At 44.3% G+C, this 24883-nt stretch overlaps 1 protein-coding gene across 2 annotated transcripts in view; it reads left to right on the top strand.

Annotated features, from left to right (window-relative positions):
- The window catches only part of PGM1 (phosphoglucomutase 1), a 67963-nt gene that overhangs the window by 15808 nt on the left and 27272 nt on the right, over positions 1-24883 (top strand). The window contains exons 1-3 of one of the 2 annotated variants that reach the window (XM_040978423.1): positions 16885-17568; positions 23374-23536; positions 23861-24007. In XM_040978423.1, the coding sequence (XP_040834357.1) occupies positions 17269-17568; positions 23374-23536; positions 23861-24007 (610 nt within the window). In that variant the 5' untranslated portion in view covers positions 16885-17268. Of the gene's footprint in view, positions 1-16884; positions 17569-23373; positions 23537-23860; positions 24008-24883 lie in introns of those variants that run through there. The other variant, XM_040978424.1, reaches the window with a different exon arrangement.

Raw genomic sequence — 24883 nt, 5'->3', positions numbered from 1 at the left:
AACTGGAGAAGGTTCCTGGCTTTGGACTGGCTTAGCTCCAGCCTTTGCAGCCATTTAGGAAGTAAACCAGCAAGAGGAAGATTTTTTTTTCTCTTTCTTTCTCCCTCTTCTCTCTATAAAACCTGCCTTTCATATAAAAATAAATGAACCTTAAAAAAAAAAAGACAACGTAATGATAACTGTCCCAAAAGATTAACATAGATGGAATAGAATTTGCAAAGCTCTTACAGTGCCCTGAGACCAGTTTGAATCACTGAGGTCACTAAAGGATGGAGAAAGGAACAAAAGGCAAGGAGATGGGCCAAGGGAAAGGTCTTCTATATCTGACACCACCCCCGTTGCCTGTGTGTGCCATCCTGGCTCTGTCGCATATGACCTCTTGATATGGTTCTGTGAGACAGAGCTTCCTGGTTGCTGTGAAGTTCAGTCACCAGCCCTTTGATGTGAGGCCTACGTCTGGTATGAGTCATGAACTGGCTCCTTAGGCGGCTTGGGGTAGATGTGTCAAGTCTGTGTAATGGTGACCTGGCCCAGGCCAAAGCCATGCTGTGGATGGGAAGCTGCAGGCATGCATGGTGGCATTGATGGGACCCTCCAGAACACATGGCTTTGTTCATTAAACAAGTATTGTAGAATCATCTTTGTGTGTCAGGTACTGTGAGAAGGATGGGGCCACAAAGATGAAGGAAACAAAAGTCTTAATTCTCAGATGCTCCTGTTAATAAAGGAGATAGTTACACCTATGGGTAATTGCAGGAAAAAATACTTATTGGAATATTAGTTTCTTATGGCTCCTATGACAAATGACCACAGGCTAGGGGGCTTAAACAACAGACATTTCTTTTCTTTCTTTTCCAGACATTTATTTTCTTACATTTCTAGAAAGACTACAAGTGTAGAATCAAAGCTGCCTTTTGGCTTTTGCTGGCTCCAAATGTTCCTGGACTTGTAGCTATGGAATGCCAATTTTTGCTTCTGTAATTATGTGGCATCTCCGTGTGTATGTTTCACCTCTTTCGTATATGGATACTTACATTGGGTAATCCAGAGTGAAATAATCTAAATATCCTTAATTATATCTGTAAAATTCTTACTTGGCAAGGCCACAATCACAAGTTCTGGGTGGATGTCTCTTTGAGGGGAAGAGAGGCTACCATTCAACCTACTACAGCTAGTGTAAGATAGAGACTCAGAGGAAAACCACCTGACTCCACCTTGCTGGTAAGGTAAAGACCAAATGAGGGAAGTGTAAAACAAATAGCATCCTGCAGGCATTAGCTGAGGATGAGGTGAAAGTGGGGAAGAATAAAGCCACTAATTCATGCCCACAGCTGATACCTCTGCTGCCCTGTGCACTAGTACGCTGACGGTAGTGACGACCAGAATGCCTTGGAGCTTCATAACCACAGTGCTTCTGTGGACCACCTCTCCAATGATGTCAAATGGAAGACCGGCCACTTGGTGGTCCCTGAATTTTACCTAGTGGCTTTAGTTCATAGTGATGGGTTGGAATGGAAGACTTTGGCTCAAACCTCGGTTTTGCTATTCACTGTGAAATATCTTGTCCCTGGTGGAACTTGAGATTCTGTTTTCTAACCTGTAAAATGGGATTTGGTCTATCAGCTATATCAGATGGTTTTATGAGAATTCAATAAATGTGTACACAAAGGTCCTAGGGGAACTCTAAGATGCAACTCAAATGAGAGTTGTGTGGCTGTTATTGTACTTCCATTATTTCTTCAGGGAAGTCATGCTAGTGGACTAATTTAAGCCTTCTGCCCCAAAACAAGCTTCTATGTGTCATTTTATCTCACATAGTCCATGTGCTAAAGTCTGACATGTTTACAACAGAAAGCTTCAAGCAGGCACCAAGTTGAGGACCTCAGAGGGATATTCAAGTCATCTCTTCTACATGAGTGTTGTGTTATAGTGTAACCTTTGGTGTCAGACAGACATGGGTTTGATTCCTGAACATGCTGTTTATCATATGTTTAACCTTGAGTCAATTGCTTGAACTTTCATGTCTTTACTCATTTATGAAATTATAGTAATATATCACAGAGATGTGTATAGGACTAATAAAACAAAGCATAGGAAGTGTAACTAGTAGCAGGTTGTTCCACTGGGTGTTGGAAGATCTCAATGGGGAATACAGACAGCTTAAACTTCTTACGAAGAGTCCCCCAGTCAGTGGCTACCTTCACATCTTCATTTCTGTCCTTCTCAGATTTGTCAAGTTCTCTGCAGTTGTTAACCTGTAAATTGTAGGACAGAAATGTCTTCCTTGGAGCTTGCATCTTGTCTAGCCAGTAAGATGCCAAGGAAGACTCTTGTGTCCCACATCTGTGGATCCGGGTTTAGTATCTGGCTCCACTCCTGACTCCATTGTCCTGTCAGTGCAGACCTGGGGAAGCAGCAGGTGATGGCTCATGTGATTGGGTTCCTGGCACCTCCTTGGGAGACTTCAATCTGAGTTGCATACTCCTGGCTTCAGCAGAGCTCAGTGTCAATCATGACAGGCATTTGAGGGAGCGAACTGGCAGATGAGGGCTCACTCTTTCTTTGTCTCTTGAATACATAAATACAAATTTAGTTGCCTTTCTAACAGAGTGTGGGGTTTCAAGCACAGGGCCTGAAGGGAACTGGGAACCTGTTCTGCATAACTTAGATTTTTGGCACTAGGTGACTCAGCTGTTTGGTCTCAGAACACAGTGAACAGGCCACAAGTAAGCAACAGTGCCTCAGAATGACTGAAGTACTGGTCACAGTGTTGGCTGTTTGTCTACAAGATCTCCTCAGAGCATTAAGCTGCTGTTTATGGTAAGCAGTTGGGTTTGCTTGTTCAAGAAAGCTCTCCCAAATAGTATTGCCACCTGGTAGATGTTTATCTGTCAGGTTTTCATTGCTCTGTACTAAGCAAGGCCCTGGGGGGTACAGAGCTGCTGGTGGTCTCTGCATTGGGGCACTGTGATTTAGTGCAAGAAGTGCCTCTGTGCAGTTATGGGTGAGTCCAACGGAGGGGAGCAGTCAGGATTGACTGGAGAGGCTTGCCAGGGAGATGCAGGAAACCCAGAGCAAGAAAGGCCAGGAGAGCTGGGAAGAGGGTAGCTCCACATGCCAAGCAGGACAGCCACTGAGCCTGTTACCCTGGCGGGGAGGAGGGCGGGCAAGGCAGTGCGCCCGGGCCTTGCCTCACAGATGCTTCGGTCCCCAAACCAAGTCACAGGCCAGCCCAAGCATTATCTCCTGACACTGAGAAAGGGGATTCCTTAAGACTTAGCCAACTTTAAGTTTTAAAGGCCATTTACTAGCCTTCATCTATACTCTTGCACTTACTATTTGTTGAATGATTTATTTAGTGAAGGGTTCATCTGTGCATTGGAAATATGTCATCCTGAAAATTAAAAGAAAAATAAAAAGAGAAAGAGGGAGGGCGCAAAATCTGTATGTTCTTAAAACTGTATTTATGAAACACGTAAAATGTGTTCCATTTAAATAAATATTAAAAAGTGAAAAAAAATAGCTGTTTATAACATGGACTAGGACATGGGGTTTGTACAATCGCACCAGAAGGCTCTGTCAGTTTGTTAGAACCCTGTCAACCCTAAGGTGCCTGGCATGGGACAGGTCAACCTATGGCCAGGTGTCTTCATTAGGGCAGGCCTTTTCTTTGAGCTAGATAGTTCTGAATCCACAGGTGGAATGCATGATGTACAAGTTCACTAATTTAGATCACAAGGTTACAGATGCAAAGAGTTACACACAAAATACCTGTCCCCCAAAATGGACAGGTGTAGCCGTGCTGCTTCTCACAGAACTCACTCGGACCAGTGGTTAAAGGGCTGCGATCCTGTAGCTACCGGGACTCTCCTTCTATCTTGATTGCTTTGGACCCTGACCCCCTGGAACTTTGCTCAGCACTTTTTGCCCGACTTGGGAGAGCACCACAAAGACCGCTGCTTCCTTCCTGCCTGCAGGTCTCCAAGGGCCCTCCTTGGGAGTGGTACAAACTTTTAGCCTCATCCACTCTCACTAACCAACTCTACTCTCTTCATTTTGCAATTTCTACTTCTCTTTGCAGTCGCTATTGCACAAGACTGGGCTCTAGAAACTGCTTTCAAACACCAGTTCTTGAGGCCGTTGTTTGGTGCAGTGGTTAAGCTGCCCATTGATATCCGACTTCAGAGCACCAAGAATCGGGTCTCAGCTTTACTCCCAATTCCAGCTTCCTGCTAATGTGCACCCTGGGAGGCAAGAGGTGTTAACTTAAGTAATTGGGTCCCTGCTACCCATATTGGAGACCTGGATTAAGTTCCACACGCCTAGCTTTAGTCTGGCCCAGCTCCAGCTGCAAAAAAAACGTTTGGGGACTGAGCCAGCAGATGAGAGCTCCTATTTTCCACTCCCCTTCTCTTGTGCTCTGTCTCTCAAATAAGGATATGTAAGTAAGATTCAGCTGTTTCCCTGCCTGTGAAATCAGAATTCCATATTGGAGTGCTAATTCAAGCCCTGTCTGCTCCACTTTGGATTAGCTCTCTGCTAATGAGCCTGAGGAAACAGCAGAGGATGGCCGGAATGCTTGGGCCCCTGACACTCACCTGGGAAATCCTGATAGAATTCTAGGCTCTGGCTATAGCCTGCACCAGTCCCAGCTGACCAGTGTAGTCATCTAGGAAACAAACCACAGCGGGCAGATCTCTCTCTCCTCTCCCTCTCTATTTCTTCCCCTCTCTCTTTCGGTCATTCTACATTCTGAACAGATAAATCATATATATATAGTATATATGTTTATTTAAAATATATCTAAAAATGTGCTTGAAAATTTAATGTGAGTTCCCAAGCCTAGTGCCCTCTGCAGATGTGTTGTGCTTTGGGGAACTGTCTGTGAAGGTGAGTAGTTTCCTGACTAAGTTGATCTCAGGAAAAGAGACAACTTACTTGGCCACTCCTTGGAAGTCTCCATTACAGAGGTTATTTAATGCTCTCACTTTACAGTGAAAGAGTTTTAAATAACATCATTTTTTAAAATGTTCATTGGGCCCGGTGGCGTGGCCTAGTGGCTAAGGTCCTCGCCTTGAACACCCTGGGATCCCATATGGGCACTGGTTCTAATCCCAGCAGCTCCACTTCCCATCCAGCTCCCTGCTTGTGGCCTGGGAAAGCAGTTAAGGACGGCCCAAGGCTTTGGGATCCTGCACCTGCGTGGGATACCCGGAAGAAGTTCCTGGATCCTGGCTTCGGATTGGCATAGCATCGGCCATTGCGCTCACTTAGGGAGTGAATCATCGGACGGAAGATCTTCCTCTCTGTCTGTCCTCCTCTCTGTATATCTGACTTTCCAATAAATAAATAAATCTAAAAAAAATGTTCATTAATTGAGAGGCAGAGAGAGAAAAAGAGTGACAGAATCTTCCATCTTCTAGTTTACTCACTAAATGCCTGTAACAGCTGAAACCAGGAGCCAAGAACTCAATCTAGACCTTGCATGTAGGTGGCAGGGACCCAGGTAGGAAGCCAGATCCGAAGCCAAGGAGCCAGGACTTGAACCAGGCAGTGTATGGCATGTGAGTGTCCTAATCAACACTTTAACCTCTGTATCAAATGCCTTTGTCTCCAACACTTACTGTCTACCATGCGCCAAACCCCATTCCAAGCCCTAAGTCAAGGTGAGCAGGAGGCAGCCTCTGTTAAGGCAGGCAAGGTGGGCAGCTGCTCTGTATATATTGCATCACAACAGTTCTGTATTACTTAGTGGGAGGAACCACGGCCACTTGGGGCAGTGAAAGGGGCTGGGGATGTCAGTGTGGGTGTGAGTAGGACTGAGGAAATGGCCTTCACAAGCGCCTTTGCTCAGAACACCTTTTGTTGCATAGGAACCAGGAATCTGGAGTGGGGCTGGCCTTCTTCTTAATTACTTACCTGTTACATCAGCATCCTTTAGATTTATTCTGTCAGAGCTCTGGAGGCCCAGAGATCCATAGTGGGTAGCAGGGCCATGTGCCCTCCGAGGACTCCAGGGATGAATGCTTCTCATCTCTTCGATTCTTCTGCGGGTGGCTGGGTATCCTGCCACAGCACCTCAAGGCTCTGCCCTTGTCATCACCTGGCTGTCTGCCTGTGCCTTCGGCCCCAAATCTCACTCTGGTTCTAAGATAGAACTCCCTCTGGTGTTAATAGATTTAGGCAGTGCGGGCTTTTTAAAAATTGATACACCTGTTAATTTCTTATTTTCAAATAATGTCCCATCCACAAATCCGTGGAAATGGGACCTCAGCATACGTTTCTTTTATATATATATATATATATATATATAATTTATTTTGACATTCTTTACATAGTTAGTTAGAGTAAGAAGGTTCAAGGGCTACAGGAAAGTGGATAATACTAGTATGTTTTCCATATGGTTACCTTCATGTTCAAAGGGGGGTATTAAGGGAGAAGGCCCCCCCAATTTCCCACCCTCCCCAAGTCCCGGGTGTAGGGCATGCTCTGAGGTTCTTGCTCAAGTGGTTTTGATATTGCCACAGTTATGAATCGCTGTCCATCTTGCCACTCCAAGCACTATGAGGTCTTTGAAAAATCCACTGATTGACATAGTCCATCATAGCTGAGATGGTTGGTTGACCCGTTCTGTCTTCTCTCTTTTCTTCATTAGGGTTCTGAGTCCAGCATTTAGATTAGGAAGATCTCCAAAGAAACTTCTTGTATGTGCTAACAAGTACAGGGCCTGGCACCGTCCATCGCCCCAATCAGCTGGTGGTTGTAATTGCTGGGTTGATTCTGTTTTCACTCCCGACTTCCACTGGAACCAATGGGTGTTGCAGTCCAGCCTGGTTCTGCCCCGCACATACTTGGCCCCACATAAACCAGTGGGAGCTGTAGCCTAGTTTCTTTGGTAGAGTGGCCAAGGATGCATAATTCAACTGCAACACCTGTGATCTGTCCATCTGTACAGGTGGCTTGTACCAGCATGAGAGCCCATATATACAAGGCTGCTCAAGACATCCGGGGAAATGCATACTAAGCAAAAGATACACATGGATTTCAAAATGTTTTTGGTGCCAAAATAAGTTTATCTTTCCATTATATTTCCCCTTACAACTGTTTGAAGTATCTTCATACTTTATTTGTGGGCAATATTAATTTCAGGATCACCCAGGATCTCTCTCCTTCAAATGTTCTCCAAAGTCATACTAGTTTGATCATCCAAAAGAAAAGCAGTACAGCCCAATGATGAGAAGCACACGCTTAGCAGCAAACCTGGTTGTTGAAGCCCGCCTTCCCAACCTTGAGCAATGCAACTTCTCTAAATCTGTCTGCATATCTGTGAAATGGGGATGGTGCAACATGTGAGGTTACTAACCTTGCAAAATAGTCTGCATGTGATGACTTGTATGGTGCTAAGCGTTTTGCATGAGCTCATTTCATCTTTTCAAGTTTCTGAGAGGTTAATATTTAGAGCCCTAAGATTTTACAGAGGAGGAAATAGAGGGTACATGATTTGCTCTAGGTCAGCAAGTTCTAAAAAGCATCAGGAATTTGGAGTTCAACCTGGATTTCTACCCTGCTCAGTTCCTAAGGCAGACGTTTAGCCTTTTTATCTCTCTGCTCCCTGCCCCTTCCTTCCCCTCTCCTCTCCCTTCTTCTCCTTTCCTCTCTTCTCTCCTCCCATACCTGCTTTTCTTTATCTTTTTTTTTCTATTTCTTCCAAAGGAGAGAGAGAGCGAGAGTGAGAGAGTAAGAGATCTACTGGTTCACTCCTCAAATGCCCACACTGTCCAGGGCTCAGCTGTGCTGAATCTGGGCGCCAGGAACCCAGAGATTCAATCCAGGTCTCCTGCCTGAGCAGCAGGAACCCAGTTACTTGAGCTATCACTGATGCCTCCCAAGGTCTACCTTATCAGGAAACTAGAATTAGGAGGAGAGCTGTGTGTATCCAACTCAGTTTTGTATACAACATGGGTGTGAACCAACATTGTGACAGTTTCCCAGTCCAGGGGTTCTCAAACTTTCAGTGTTGAAGTCTAGCCTTTTATTTGCTATAACCTTGCTTTCCCTTAATGCCTTAAGGCCCAGAGAGGGTGCCTTGTGCCTTGCTGCTGCCCCAGGAGCCACAGCTCAGCCCAGGAATTCCTACAACTGCCCACCCGTCTTCAGCTTACTATTTTAAAAACTTCTATCTACTGAGTATTTGCTGTTCCACGGCTGTGTATTCTATTAGGTGGTACAGCAGGTGGTTAAGAATGTGAGCTCTGAACATAGACTACCTGGGCTTTACACTTTCCCAGATGTAAACCCATCTTTACACTTTCCCAGTTGTTTTACTTCGGGTTGATGACATAAGCTCGGTAACCCCCAGTTGCCTCTTCCAGGAATCAGAAGCTGAAAATACTAGTGATGATATCACAGGGCTATGATGAAGATTAAATGAGATCATGCTCATGAAGCACTTGGAGCACTGGCCAGCCCCTCATGACTGTCATGACTCCTACAACAACCAGCAAAGCAGGTCTTATTCTATTTTACAAGAAAACTGAGGCCAGAGGAGCTGTATCAGCTGGTAAGTGACAAAGCCAGAGTTCAGACCCAGGGCTGTCTTCACTCCAGAGCCTGCTGTACTTGATTCATCTGTGGCTCTCTTTTCTCCTGCTTTTCCCTCTTCAGTGCCTGGCCCCATGGGGGTAGGGCAGGATGATAGGGGGGTGTTAAATCAGTATTTATACACAACCAACCCAGAGCATCAGTTCCCTCCCTTTTAGGCTTACATGGTTTTGAGATCAAGGGATGAGTCCTTATAAATACCCTTCTAATCGTAATTCATTCTGATAGCATTTATTGAGTGACCAGTGCATGTTGTGATAAGCCCCTATCATAGCGCCCCTTTTTTACTTTCAGAACCTTTTAAGGAACATCTCATAGTCTTTACCTTACAGAAACTCAGGGTCACACAGACCCCATCATAAACGATGTCCTCTCTGGCTAGTCACCTTCCTCTCATTTACAGCTGAATACCTTAGTTGGGCCAGGCCATGAAGTTAGGGAAGACCTTACTCATGAGATGCCCAGAGAATAATCTCATTGTCCTCTCCCCTTCTTTCAAGCCTGGGGACTCTACCACATCTGGATGATTTGCTGCCTGGACAACCTTTGCCTGCCACACAACCTAGGGGGCAGTGGCCTCAGGAGGCCCAGCTTTTTACTGCAATGATGTGGACATCTTGCTTGTTTTCTCTTTTTTCACCACAAGAGGGAAACATACAACCGGGAATGACTTGAAAATCAAGCTCTTCAGCCTTTTTAAACAAGGCCCTTTGGTTCATACCTAGCTCCTGGCAACAGCCAGAATGTGGAAAATTCTTCTGTTAGCTCCAAATGACATACTTAAGGCATCTAAGTGAGCAAGTGCTTGATGATTTTCCTAAAAGGAAATAAGATATTAGCATTTTGTAAGCATGTAAATTGCTGGTTTTTTGTATAGATGAACAAGACTGACTATTGGTGACTTGTGGTAAGCCAGGAATCTTCCTCCTGTGTGCCCTCCTTATGAAAGGAGTGCGCCTTCAAGCTGGGGAGATTGTTCTGAGACCTAACAGCACAGATTATGGCGTTTGCTGAGTGTCTTCAAGCCATTCCGTGAGCGCTGACAGGTCCCCCACAAGGTCCCGGATGAGTGTTTGTCACCCTGTTTTTAACGTTTTGTTGCCTTACCTATCTCTCCTTCTAGAGCAGAAGTTTCTTGGCCAACTGAGTCTTTTTTTGTTGTTGTTGTTGTTCTCTTTTTTAATTGCATTTCATTTTTGACATTGTTTCATATGCTCTGAGGTTCCCCCAACCCTTCCCCATACCCTCTTCCCATGGTGGATTGCTCCACCTAATTGCAGTATTACAGTTCAAATCCAGTCATACTTCTTTCATTGCATGCATGTACCATGCATAGAGTCCAGCATCTTAATGTCCAGATCAATTCAACAGTTTCTTGGGAAGACCATCTCTGGTCTAAAAGCAGAGTTTGGCCAACTGAGTCTTTGCACAGTGCCTGATTAAATGAATATAATAAATCAGTGTAAGAGTAAATGCTGGGTAGATGCATACATTGATGTGTAGATGGATGGACGTCAGACTGATGAATGGTAAAGATAGTGTATGTTCGGAGCAACTGTCTTGTTGGTTTTATTTTAAAGTCTGTTTCAGGAGTCTTTTTGACAATCCTATGCCATTCTAAGGCATCCAGCCTTATGTATTTGCCATAATTTAATGAAACGCCTCCCTTTCTTTAAAGATTTGCTAATTCTTTCAAAGTGCATATAGCCCATGGCCTGTCCCAGTAGCCATGTGTGAAACACAGTATCTACTTTGAGATTCAGAGCAATACGGAAAGGTAACTCCTAGTTAGGGCTCTCAAGGCACTAGACCCAGTCAGTGCTAAGCTGCTTGCCTCTGTTAACTCAGAGTGTCTGTCTCTTTACAACAAGCCAGTGCCTTGGGAGCCCTGTTTCCTGCACACAGCTGTGGGTGGCTGCAGGGACAGAAGCCCAGTCACAGTGCCAGCACCATCCAGAGGACTGCAACAGAGGGCACCAGGCATGACCACAGGAAGCCAAGGGAGGTAGGCAGCGTGGCATCCCAAGAGCCAGTGACAGGAGGGACTCTGGCAGCTCGTCTCTGTCTCTTTGTGCTTATCTCAGCACATCTGCTTCCTTTCTCCCTCCTCCTGTCAGTGCAAGTTGGGATTTTTTCATGATTTACTTTTAAATTTGTAAAGTCATTTATTCAAAATTCTAAGACAATTCCAAATTTATAAATCAAGTGTTTCCTTTCTTTTTAAAATACTTTGTGTAACATGCATGGCTTTTAAAGAACACAAGATCTCCTCACGTAATCCTGTAACAGCAGGTATGGTATAGGGTCCGCTAGCCAGCCCTGCTTTAGCTTGTTCTACGTACAGTGGGTCCTGTACCTGTGGACTCAACCAGCTGTGGCTCAAAAATGTGGGGCTGTGGGATGTATCTATAGTAAGTATGTATAGGGGTTTTTTCCCGTGTCATTCCCCCTAAACAGTGCAGCAACTATTTCCATGTAATTTTCATTGTATCATGATTATAAATATCTTAACGATGATTTAAAGTATGTGATAGGACATGCATAGGTTACATGTGAACAGCACCATTTTGTAGAAAGGACTCAAATATTTATGGATTTTGGTATCTATGGACATGTGGGAAACATGGGTCCTGGAGCCAATTCCCTGTGGATACCAAGAGACAGCCTCATTACCTGTCAAAGTCACAACAATGCTGAGTGAGCCAGGCAACTGTCATTCTCATTCTTACAGATGAACAAATGGAATCCCACAGGTTCAAGCACTTGTCCGAGGTCATACAACCAGGGACTGGAGGAGTTGGGGTCAAATACTGTTAGTCTAGCCTTAGAATAATCCATTTCCTTAAACAGTATAGCCTGTGGTTTGTATAAAATGAGTTAACTTATACACAGAACACATTCTAAGTGATCTTGAATATTTATGATTTTGATAAAATCCTGTTACTCCCTTTAAAATTGCAAATCTATACAACTTATTTAACATCACATTATATACTGAAATCCCAAGGCTAGTTGTTAGATAAGCAAGTACCCCGAATTGTTTAAATGTATTTAAAGTAATAAATACACAAAAACTTTATTATAAGCATATTAATAAGGTTAGACATCCCCAATCCCAGAATTGGAAATCCAAAATGCCGTCAAGTCCACAGCTTTTTGAATGCCAACATGACACCACCACATGGAAAATTCCACACCACACCTCATGGGATGGGCCTTAGTCAAAACACAGGCACAGTAAAAATATTGCATAAAATTACCTTGAAGCTACATGTATACGGTAGGAAGCATAAATGAGTTTCGTGCTCAGACTTGAGTCCCACCCCCAAGATACCTAATTATGTGAATGCAAATATTTGAAAAGCAGAAACATCTGAAATCTAAAAATTGCTGATCCCAACCAATTCAGATAAGGAACAGTCAACCTATACTGTATGCTTATCTTATCATCTACATTTTATAATGCATATTTCATCATCTCTGTACTTCATTCTAAATCTGAGTTTAAAAATACCCACTTAAAAAAAAGCATTCTCTCACCTCAAGCAACTAGGAGTTGCCTTTCTAATTGAATGGGGTGACATTGTCAACAGATAAGTGGCATGTTGGCCAGGGATCTGGTCTGGAACTGTCCTGGTCCAGGACATCAAAACCCAAGGAGCCTCCAGCAACTTCACTTCACAATTCATGTTTGCTGATTCGTGTGTCTGATGGGTCTGAACCCTAACACACTTGGGAAGATTCATCCAACACATTTTCTGCTTGATTCTATTGGACATTAGTTCTGATTCTTGCTGTGGCTCAGGGCCATGATTCTCACTGTCCTGCTCCTGAGCTCACCTGCCTCCCAGGTTGCAGAGTTCACTGAATTACCTAAGCTTTCAAGTCCCTATTCTACTTTCTGAGGAGAGAAAAGATAAGTGACCAAGCTTAAGTAAGGTATTCCTCCCTGGTGATCATGGGCTGGTACCAGGGTCCTGTGGTAGGAACAGGACCCCAGGTCTCCAATCTTGTGGGGCAGTTGGCAGTTAAGAGACTGAGTAAATGTGGGAAAGGGGTTGGAGAAAGGGGTCTGCTAAGGGAGTCTCTATGTTAGAGGAGAGAAAAACAACCACGCTCAGCTGGCCCAGGGACTTGAAGTTGGATCTGAGTGTTAGAGGCCAACAGAGGAACAGCCCTAGACAAGATATTTGCCAGCATTCTGCCCAAATAAGGAAGTGCTTCTGGCAGCCTTGGTTATTCTTTCCTCAAGCTTTCCTTTGTTCACCATGGCCTGCCAATCAACTTTCCAAAGACATTAGTTTATGTCTTCTTTGCTGCTTAAAAGTCTCCACATGCCTATAAAACAGACTTGGGTATGGTTTATGAGGCCCTAGAACTTTGCCCCAGCCATTTCTGTGTCCTCATCTCTGCCACTGCAACCCCATGAGTGAAGAAATGTACAGGTCTGTGAATGCTCCTCACACCAGGTCTCCCCACTGGTGGTGGAATGCTCCCCACTCTTTGCCGGTGTCAAAAGCAGCACTTTCTAGCTTGTTATGATTGTCTAGTTCACAAAGGCTGGCGCAGACACATGCTGAGGCAGTCCTCTTAAAAACTTGGGAAGCAGGGCCCGGTGCAATGGCGCAGTGGTTAAGGTCCTCGCCTTGAACATGCCCAGGATCCCATATGGGCATCGGTTCTAATCCCGGCAGCCCTGCTCCCCATCCAGCTCCCTGCCTGTGGCCTGGGAAAGCAGTCGAGGACAGCCCAAAACTTTGGGACCCTGCACCCATGCAGGAGACCCGGAAGAGGCTCCTGGCTTTGGACCGGCATAGCATCGGCCGTTGTGCTCACTTGGGGAGTGAATCATCGGACGGAAGATCTCCCTCTCTGTCTCTCCTCCTCTCTGTATATCCACCTTTCCAATAAAAAAAAAAAAAACCAAACAAACAAAAAAAAATTGGGAAGCAGCTGCTATCCCCCTGTGGAGAGGAGGGAAGTGATGCTCAGAGCAGTTGCAGCAGCATTATTGATGTTAGGCATAGTATTGGGTATTCTCATATGCTACCTGTTTCCATTCTCAGAACAACCTCCAGCGCTATCCCCATGTACAGCCTCAGTTTAGAGTCAATAGTTAGACCTATGTTGTGCTTGACCCCTAGCCCTGGTTTCTTTGCCATTGCTTTTCAGTGCTTGGCATGGGGCTGGCATTTACTACCTGAGCTTAGTGATGTTGATTGGAGAACTGAATGACTATCTCCCACTGCTGGGATGAGCACATCAAGTACTCAGTGGTCAGTAACTACTGTAGTCATCAGCCTAGGGCTTGGGGCTGGTGTTTGATGACCCTGCTGATGTGGCCCAATTTATAGTTTTCTACCTTGTGCTTGTGCCTAAGGGAACAGGATTAAAATGTTCCATCTGTGACAATTGCTAAGATAGGAACTCTTGGAATGAAGAGATAAACCCATTCAAGCTTTCGGCTCTGCTCTTATGGAATCCACGACCAGTGGTCAGCTTCCTTCTCTAAATATTTGTTGATGGAAAGAAAGGATACAAAAGGGATTGGCAAGTCCATTGCATCTGCTGTGTTCTGCTGGAAAGATGTCATTGCTGCTGAGAATGGGAGCTGGAGTCTTTTAGCAAGGCTGAGAACAAGGGGGTTCATAACTCTGCCATTGTGAAATTGATAGGACCCAAGACCAGTATGAAAGTTCCTTGTCTGAAGGGAGTCATCCTTAAATCCCCCATATGGTTTAAATGTAATTTGTGTCATTGTGAAGGAGTACTGGCAATGCAGGCAAATTCATTAGGCCAAATTGGGTTCGCTATGCTCGACAGGAACGTTTCTGAAGATGGAGTTCAACCTTTGCTGGAGAGCGGAAACAAATGGGTTTCTTAATGGCTCCCCCACTTAGTTGGAGCGCCTTAGGAAGCTTAATGTTTTTAATGCCTTTTCTTTTTCACCGTATGTCACAGTCCATCTCACAGCGCTGCTTCTGGTAATATTTTTATATGGGGTTGAGTTCTATAGCATCCAGAAAATTATGACTTGGGCACATATTTAGAATAGAAGCTTTTTCCCGGGCAAGGTTATGTGTTTTTGGTTTGGATTTGTACATTGACAAGTACCATGCTCTGCATAGGTAGTTGTTCAGAAGAATGAGCTTCAGCTACTAAGAGTTTTGATTGAGGGAATGGCCAACCGCCAGCAGTGCTGTGTTGGATGGAGGGAAGCCTTGGCAGGTGGTAGTGGAGCACCCTTGTGCCCTGGCTCCCCTGTGATTTTGAGATATCATTAAGAAAGCCGCAACGACATGCTCAGGCACTCTTGTTATCTCATTGAAGAGATTATTGGAATGTTTCATAAATCAAAATCAATTCCCAAATATGTCAAGACCCACTTTTCAGGAATTGGAAAGTGTATCTGAAACCAGAATAAGGAACAGGTGTTTAGTCTACAAATTAACATAACCCCTGTCCCACACCCGAGGACACAGGACTGCTGCCTAGCTGCAGGTCCTGACTTCGGCTTCCTGCCAAGAAATAGTAGATATGTAAGTCATTAATGAAGCAAGCTTGCCTTTTAAATTACTCTCTAAGTGATATTATTTTTAAAAGCTATAGCAAGAAAAAAAAAAAAAAGCAAGGGTGGGCATTTGGCCTAGCAGTAAGGTGCTGCTTATGGACTCACATGCAGTAGTGGAGTGTCTGGGTTCAAGTTCTGGCTCTGCTCCAAGTGTCCAGGTTCCTGCTAGCATGCACCCCGGGAGGCAGCAGGTGATGGCTCAGGTGGTTGAGTCCCTGTCATTTCCTGTGAGAGAGCCAGACTGAGTTTCAGGCTCCTGGCTTCCACCATACACTGGTTCTGGGTTTTACAGATATTTGGAAAGTGAACAGGTGGATAAAGTATCTCTCTTTCTCCCTTTCCCTATGTCTTACAAAGAAATAAAGTGAAGTAATTGAAAATAAAACAAAATATAAGTATCAGATGGCCTCTTACTCTTTGAATTTCTGCCTCTCAAGTACATAATTCTATAAAACAAAGCACCCTAATGAATAGACTGTAAACAGTAGTTGCTGTGTGACTGACTGGTTTTCAGTGTGATAGATGTGCCTTGTGAGATGTTTTCATGCTGTGTCTGGAGGTATTCTTGGCACACAATTGGCCCTGGGGTGTGATTTGAAGGGGACCAGGCTCCAATGCCTGTGGCTTGCTTTCTGCCCATGGGGTCCTGGGCAGGGGAACCGTGGAAGTCCTGGGGCTCATGGCCCCAGAGAGGGCACTTCGCTGCTCTCAGGGCCTGATGACTTTTAGATCATGCTTACCTTCTTAGTAGAAAAGCAGTCAGATCTGGTCTCATGGAATGATGCACTTTTCCTTGAAACCCTTACTTCTCCATGCATGTCCAACTCTCCAAACAAGCAGCATGACCAGTCCTGGTTTACTTTTGACACATCCTTTACAAGATCACCCAAACTCTTTGACTGTGGAACCCCTCCCAACTGCCTGTGCCACCCACTCCTCCTTGCGCTCCCCCACTTTTAAAAGACTATAGCTGATAAGCACTTCTGAATTGATGACTTCTGCTGAACCAGATGGACAGTACCTGGGTCTGTTTTTAAATATATATATCATTAATAATAAACAAGCAAAAAGTTCCAGGAGGAATAAAGAGTAGAGATTACATTCAGGTAAAATTAAAAAAAAATTCTTAGGTGTCTTACATGCAAAGGACTTAAACTGCTTTGGTCGAATTGCTTTCTGGAAAGTAATTCTATCTCATACTGAGAAAAAGTTCTGATGTTGTTGATCTTGGTTTTATGTTACTTTTCTAAATAACTTCATCTCACATTGTGCCCAGAGAAATGTAACTTGTTTCCCTCTGTTCTGTTTATGCTATGGAGCCTTCTCATCCCCAATTTCCCAGAAAGTGAAGGGAATGGTCCAACTTGTTGATCACTGGGGGAATTCACACAGGGGATCAATTAGTAATTGATTGCTAATGGGTAACCTGTTATGTTAGTCACTTTTTTTCCCCCTTTTGTCTACCTGGGAATATTAACATGACAGTGCTGTAAGGAAAGCAGAGGTAACTGAGCTCCCCCCCTTCCATTTTAATCTTGACCTTTCACTTGCCGGAAGGCACAGAGCCACTTTAGCAGTGGATGTCCTTCTCCGAGATGGCAGCCGGGAGAGGCTCGAAGTCAGTGGTGGGCGGGCAGGCAGGCGGCCCAGGGACTCACACCAGGGTGACTGCTTCATGATCCTGCTCTGCCTCTGCCCATGGCTGGAGAGTGGACTCTGGCAGCCACCTGGTGCTTGTAACTCAAGTCTGCAGCGGGCAGCCCTCTTGGGAGCTGTCTCTACCTTAATGGGGAAAGAAGGCAACAGTCACTGAAGGGTGTTTGGCTGGGCTGTGTGCGCAGGAACGTCTTCATGAAAACAACTTCTCAGGGCTGCTGTGTGTGGGTGGGCATGGGCGAGTGGCCCTTGGATTTCGCAAAGGGGCAACAACAACTAGGAACCAACCCTATCTTCTCATTGTAAGTGACTTTGCCAGCCAAAGCTCGGTTTTGGTTTACTCAGGACAACCCTGCTGACTCCAGGTAGGAGGGACTCTTTGGGGGCACCATTATCTGCTCTCCCGATACCCCGACTGAGCCACGTGGTGGAGATGAAAGATGAGTGATTTTGATGGATGGATTTCTGGAGCCTACAGAAGAATGGAAGAAGGTCCTCTCCCTCTGTTGACCTTCTCTACAGCTCCCTACCACGACCAGAAACCAGGAACAAGTGGATTGCGGAAGAAAACATGTTATTTCGAGTCAAAGCCATGCTATCTGGAAAATTTCATCCAAAGTATCTTCTTTTCCATGGACCTAAAAGATCGCCAGGGGTCGTCACTGGTGGTTGGTGGAGATGGGCGATATTTTAACAAATCAGCAATAGAAACAATATTGCAGATGGCAGCTGCCAATGGGGTTGGTATACTGTGTTGCTGACTCTTCAAATAACCTCTTAACTTTGTGGAAATATACACACGAGCAAAACATTGTAGATGGTTTACATCCCAATTCTACTAACCGTTAGTTAAATTGCTTCGCAACTTCTGAGTGTATATTGTGCAAAAGCTACAGAAATTCCTTTAATCACAATGGGATGCAAGTATGTCGATCCTGCTTCTTAATATATTGTCCTCTGTCCTTGTCATTCGTGGAAGTAACCTGTTGCTTTGTAGACCTGTAAAGCACACGCCCAGCCTTCAGCTGTCTTTTCTTCATTCTAACTAGCTTCAAGGGGCACCCCTCCCCTGTGCAAGAGGGCACTAATGAATGGTGGAGAGCGGGAAGGATTTTGTCTTCTTTCTATGGCTTCCTTGTTGAAGTTCAGTCACTTGTCAAACAGGAAAACAAAAGCTAGAGTAAGCTGTTGTTTATGGATCTTGGTAGTCATGCAGAAATGCAAAGAGCGGATTGATAAAAATGTTAGGTGTAAGCTACTGAAGGGGACCTGTTTTAGGGGTGCGGGGGTGACCTGCTTCTAATGACCCTAGCCACAAAGACGGCCTCTGTGTGGTGAATTTGTGCAGCAGGGTAGTGATAACTCCTGTAAACTATAGTATTAGTAAGCTCTGTTAAAGCTTGGCATCATGAAAAGCCACGTTGACTGGATTAAGCAGATCAGGAGAATATTGTACCAGAAAGCATGGATCTTGATTAGCAACCAGGGCTGCACAGTGTACTGCCTCATAGAAAGGTGGGCACCAGCTTGCCTCTATTTTGCCTCTGCACACTCTTCCACTGTACCCCAAACTATTATTATTAGTGTTTTAGGGAACACATCACAATAATTTCAGGCACCTAATCCTTCAGTGCCCATACATTTTTACAATCTGTTTAGAGTCTGGCTCTGAATTTTGTGTGGTGGCCAAATGTGATGGATGTGCGTTTTCAGTCTCTTTATAACCTGCCAAGCAGGTGTGCTCGCAGGTGTGGGAAAAAAGAAAGAAACAAAAACCAGCCCACCAAACTGCCATGTGAGAGCATCTGTTAAACCTTGTGTTGATGAAGAAAATTTCTCTTTGATGCTCACTTTCAGAATTGGAATGCCTCTCCTATAAAAATTGCTGATAAAGCCACTCCAATCAGAAGTTATTATAGAGCATACGTACTTCACAATAAAAAGTGACACGCTGTAAATGTCATCTTGAGGGAGTGCTATGGAGGAAATGGCATTAAGATGCATTTCAGGTTTTAAGAAGAGAGCGTGTAGAACACACTTTCTCTGCAGGTATTGGTACCGTTGTGCGGGGCTGGTGCCCTGTCCCCTCAGCTGTGATTCAGCTTCATTTTTTTTTGTATTGAGCTGTAGCACGCAGAAGAGATGATGGGAATGTGTAATTGAACAGATCCCCATGGACTGCCTCAGATTTACTCTCTGCGACTTCGCTAAATAATACATTAAAGAGGCCATCATTGACTAATGTGGTAACTGCCTATTTGTTAGAGCTGTGGCAATCCAACCTATATTTTCAAGGCTTTTCAAGGGCATTTCTTATTTAAGAGGGTTACATCGAAAAGCAGTGCTGCTGCCCCACTGAATTACTTAAGACATTTAGTGGAGGGATAAAGCACCTTAACCTGATAAAACCTGTGAAATTCTAAAGTGTTTGATTTCTTCTTTTTCTAACATACCCTAATTTCTGATTACTTGAAACATCCCTTTTATTGTGGGCAGGACAGACAGGAGGAATGCTAGGATAATTACTGCTGCAGATTCCCATAAAAGTCAGTTTCTCACTTTTCTCAATGCCCACTGCACCTGTGAGCCAGTTCTTGATGTGCTCTTCTGTCTAGAGAGCTAAATAGAGACTGTTTCATTTCTTCCCCATTTATCTGGTGCATATATGGATTCTAGAATACATTCTGCCTCCAGTAGAAGTTTTTCTTTGTTCTTATTTGCATACAGCTGACTGCTTTTACAGAACATTTTAATGCATGAAATAAGACATTGGTGAGCTCCGTGTATGATATTGATATCTCATTCTGTCCTCTCAGGTGAGAGCAGGGTTGTCTGTGTGATTACTAGCAGGACAAAGAAAAGGGAGTTTTCTCTCTTAGCCTAAGAAAACAGCAATGTTATTTTCAAGTAAAAGGAAAAGCTTTAACTTTGCACCTGCTATGTTTAATTATTATTAGTCTGGGCAGCTTTCCAGGAAGTATCCACCATGGCAGTGAGACCTGAGTTAAGAGAAGGAAGTGGAGGGAGAGGAGGGGTTAGCAGGTGAGGCAGAGTCCTGATGGTGACAAAGGGCAAAGCAGGAATTGTTCCAGGATCTTGCATTCAGGAGCCAAGGAAGGTAGAATACACACAACCTGGAGCTTGTCCTGCTGACCACCTGCCATGCATGGCTCAGTGTCATCAGTGACATTCGCAGTGAGGTACAGCTGTCACCGTGTCCACCTCCAGGACTCTGATCATCTTAAACAGAAACCACACACTCGTTACACAGCCATACCTTGTTGCCCTCCCTCCAGCCCCAGAAGTCTCCTTTTTGCTTTCTCTTTATGAATATGGATATTGTATTTAGTTTATTTTGTTTAGCAAAATGTTTTCAAGGTTAATGTATCGGAATTCCAGTCTACCTTTTTAGTTTTACAGAGAATATGTCCTTGGTGTATCCTTCAAGTCAAATCCATATCTGCAGATGGCAATGTCATTTTTGAATAGTGACTAATTTTAGAGATATGTTTTTAATTGTGGTAAACACAACATGAAATGAACTGTCAACCATTTTAAAATTTATTCATGCACTTGAAAGGCAGAGTATACATATATATATAATATATTACTTAGAAATGGTGGGGAGAAGAAAGAGAAAAAGAGAGAAGAATCATCCAGGACATTCTCCTAAATGGCCACAGTAATCTAGACCAAAGCCAGAAGCTTGGTGCTCCATTCAGGTCTCCCATGTGAGTGGCAGGATCCCAAGCACTCAGGCCATCTGTTGCTGCCTTCCCAGGAGCATGAGCAGGGAGCCTGGTTGGAGGTAGAACAGCTAGGATTTGAGTTGGCCGTGTGCTATGGGATGCCACTGTCACAGGTAGCAGCTTAGCTCATTATGCCACAATGACAGCCCTCTGACTTAACCATATTAAAAGTACAGTCCATTACCATTGACTGTTCAGTGTTGTGCAGAAGCTCTCTAGAGTCGCTTGCATCAGCATCAGTGTCAGCATCTTGTCATGCTGAAACAGCTTGTCTGTAAACTACCTCCTTGTCCCTCCCTTGAGCCTTGGCAACCACCAGTCTACCTTGTTTCGGTAGTTTTGGCTGCTTTACCAACCTCTTATGGTGTTTGTCTTGTTGTGACTGGCTTATTTCACTAGGTCTAATGTTTTCAAGGTCCAGCCATGGGTAGCATGTAACAGGCTTTCCTTTTTTAAGGATACATAATATTCCGTGGCAGCATACACAGCATTTTGCATATCTGTGAACATATTGATGGACATTGGGGTCGTTCACACTTTCTGGCCACTGTGAGAAGTATTGCTGTGAGCCTCGGTGCTGTAGTGTCCGAATCCCTCTTTCAGTATCTTGTGGGGAAGGAAGGTTTTTGAGTAAAAAGAGGGATACCAAGTTATGGTTCAAGTATGCAGGATGGATTGAGCTGGGGAGTAGCAAGGAAGGTTTTGGTTAGAGAGTCACGGGAAATGGGATTGGAAGTGATTACAGTGGTTCAGGTGCTTTTGAGGAAGTAAGATAATAAAGCAATATGTCCCTATATTGGGTTGCTGTGTGATAGTCCTGGGTCTGATAAGCCAGACCGAATCTGCTCTAAAACAGGAGTGCTTTGGCCAAATAGACACTTTCTTCAGCTCAAGACAAAGAAGCTATTGCAGACTTTTCCTTGCTTCTAACTCCTGACTTGATTTCTGACCTTTTTCCTGACCCAGGACCACTGCTGACTTACATCACCATAAGGAGTGGTAGAATTTAGAGCAACCTGGGTGCTGTTGCTTGAAGTCCCTCAGCCTCTCCCTTCGTACTACATAATTGGCATTTTAATGAAAGCCTGAGTGCTTGATGTGCAAAGAGAATTTCCCAATATCCTCACCAGCAACTTTGCCTGAATTGCCACCCTGAGCTCACTCTATAGGTTTCTTGGGTCTGCCTGACCACTGGCCTTTATTCTAAATCACAATCCATCCTGGAAACTACTGGAAGAGGGTGAGATGTCACTGTTCATGAGTCAGGAGTGGCTTTAGTGACTGACTGGCTGGGTGGCCTTATCATGCCACCTATCTCAGCGTCTACTGTGTCTCTCAGTGCTTGTCATTACTGCTTTTGGGTGGATGCAAGAGTGAAGGAATGAGCAGGTTTGTGAGAGCTCTGCACCTTACCTTTCTGCCTCCATGGTGAGGACTGGGAGGAGCAACTTGAGAATGGACTGGAAGTTTCCGGGAGGCAACAAGCTCTCGACGACTCAACAGTAATCCTGCATTGACTCCATATCATCTGCAGGTTCTCTGCATCTGCAAAGGATCCTGATGTTGGCACCTGCCCTGATGGTTACTGTGTTCTGGGCAAGGCAGGACAAAAACACATTAAGGAGGTTATCACAATGAAAGTGCTTATGGATGCACATGTGAGGGCAAAGAGGTGACTGAGATGAACCGGGTGCTTTCTGGGAGGCAATTGCTTGTGGAGGGATCAGGTTCTCAAGGAGGGCAGCAGATCTACCTGCACAGAAAAGCACTCCCTGGGGAAGCCCAGGATCTCATTGGCATGTTAAGCATGAGGAACACATCTTCCACCCGCCAGTCATTTCTACAGTTGAATTTACCGTGGGTGGAGAGGAAAACAAGGATGGTCATTAGGAACTTACAAGCTTTTGCTATCCATTTCCTCTCTCAGAAGGCAGAATGGAAAAACATAGACTTCCCAGTCTTGGAAGTCTTTTCAGTGTAGCAGTCACGTCTTCTCCAAGTGTGTCAGAAGAAGTGATGACACTTCTTCCTTGCCATCTTGGGTCAAGTTGAAACAGATATAAGTCCCTGTTGATTTAGCAAGGGAAGATTAAGGAGCTGTGCTGATAGCATCTATGGGAGAGGTGGTGTGGTGAGTTAAGTCCCAGCTGTCACCCTTTCATGTTGATGGTTCATGTTCTCCACAGTAACTCCCAGTATTCTTGTCTTAGGCCCTGGTGGTAACCCAGCTATACCCCATCATGTACTTGTAGCTATATCCTGCTTTGAGGAAAACTGCCACAGAAACAGCTCAAGATAATTTTATAACATGCAGTGTATTGTATTGTTGGTATAAAATTTGCTCTTTCTGCTACAAAAAAAAAATTACTTTCTAAAATCCCTCTCTGTCGAAAGAATCCCTTTTCCTAGCTAAACCTATTTTCCTTCTTGCATTATTGACCCAATAAGATAAGATATTATGGTTGTCTACCAGTCTTCCAATGAATCCAAATTAAAAGGCAAATATAAAAATGCAGTTTTGAATTTGCTGTGTTTTCTTACCTGAATCTCACAATTCCACAACACACCTAGTTCTGAAACATACAGTCCCCAGGAAGTCTAAGGGAGGTATCTTATACTGTACTACTGATTCTACTTCTGCAATTTTGTGGGAATATTCAAGCGGTGGCTGGTGATCAAAGAGATCTTTTCTGGCCCAACAGAATTTTTCTCTGCCTGTCAACCTATGGTTCTGTGTCTGTGAGCTATTGCCGTGGATGCATGGATGTTAATAGGTGTGTTCTGGGTTTCTTCTAGATCGGTCGCTTGGTTATTGGGCAGAATGGAATCCTGTCCACCCCTGCAGTGTCCTGCATCATCAGAAAAATTAAAGCCATTGGTGGAATCATTCTGACAGCCAGCCACAACCCTGGAGGGCCCAATGGAGATTTTGGAATCAAATTTAATATTTCTAATGGAGGTGAGTTAGCTGTCATTTCTGGGCAAACAATTGTCCATAACATCAGATAGACCAGTATCTGAAGCTTTGGGAGACCAGGGTTCTGGTCCTCATCTTTCATAAGGGGAGGAATCTTTGCTTCTTTCTGGTGACAGTGCAGTGCTTCTCATTCAACTATATGTAGACATGAAGAGCCCATGAATATAGTGTTTTAGAATAATCCTGCCACATTACCTCTTGATTGACAGTGGTTCATGTGCCAGTAAAGAACTGATGAACTTTGGATTCTTTCTATTTTTGAGTGAGCTACATAAAATTATTCACCGTATGCTGTTTGATTTCTAGGTCCTGCTCCAGAAGCAATCACTGATAAGATTTTCCAAATCAGCAAGACAATTGAAGAATATGCAATTTGCCCTGACCTGAAAGTAGACCTTGGAGTTCTGGGGAAGCAGCAGTTTGACCTGGAAAACAAATTCAAGCCTTTCACAGGCAGGTTCACTACATTCCTCCTCTTGCCTACTCCTGCATCCAACTTGAAAAATTCTGTTTCAAGGTTTAAATAAAGTGGATCTTCTGCTTTTAGGAAGGTGATGGTCCCCAAGCTTTGTATGTGTGAGTTATTTGGCAGGTCTGCAATTTGATATGGGAGTCAACAGTGACTCAGGCTCCCTAGGTGCTTTCTGAGTTTTGGTAAATCCCTGTCAACTCTCTTAATTTCCATACCTGTGCAACCTACAACTTTGACTAGAAGACCTAGGAGATGTAACAGTTAACTGTTATTGTGCAAACCCTTCCCATGCATTGCAGGCCAAGTGGCCTCTATCCCAGACATTCTTGCCCAGAGGTGTTTCCGATTTGGAACTGGGTTGGATTTTGGAATTTTGGCATAAATATTCGGCCCAGTGTCCCAAATCTGAAAATCTGAAATTCTCCCAAAAGTTTTCAGATTTCAGAGCACCTTGGTTCTCAGATTTTCAGATTAATATACACAATCTGCATTCTAATTTACTCTCCCAGTATCCCTGGCAGGGCAGTGCTGTCAGGATTCACTGTTTACAGATGAGTCAGGGGCAGGCAAAGTTAAAGGCTCATCAAGGTTGTGTGGTCAGAGAACAGGGCAACCAGGATTCCAGCTCCACAGGTTCTCAAGCCTAGGCTTTCAATTTTTTTTTTTATCTGCCCTAAATTCAGTAAAGTCCCTCAGATCATTTGGGAGCTGCCTTGGAACTCTCTGCATGGGCAGCTGTGGTTCACATTTCATTCTTAAATGCCAAGGGATTAGAGTAATAGGCAGGGTAAATGCCTAGTAATGTGTGTTCATGGGATGCGGTATGACTCCCATTTTTATGAGAGCTGACGATTGCT

This window comes from Ochotona curzoniae, unplaced genomic scaffold (assembly GCF_017591425.1).
Source record: "Ochotona curzoniae isolate NIBS_2020 unplaced genomic scaffold, NIBS_Ocur_1.0 contig_291, whole genome shotgun sequence".
Classification (NCBI taxonomy): domain Eukaryota; kingdom Metazoa; phylum Chordata; class Mammalia; order Lagomorpha; family Ochotonidae; genus Ochotona; species Ochotona curzoniae.
The sequence above is the reverse complement of the archived record's forward strand: the minus strand, read 5'-3'. Positions and strand labels throughout refer to the sequence as shown.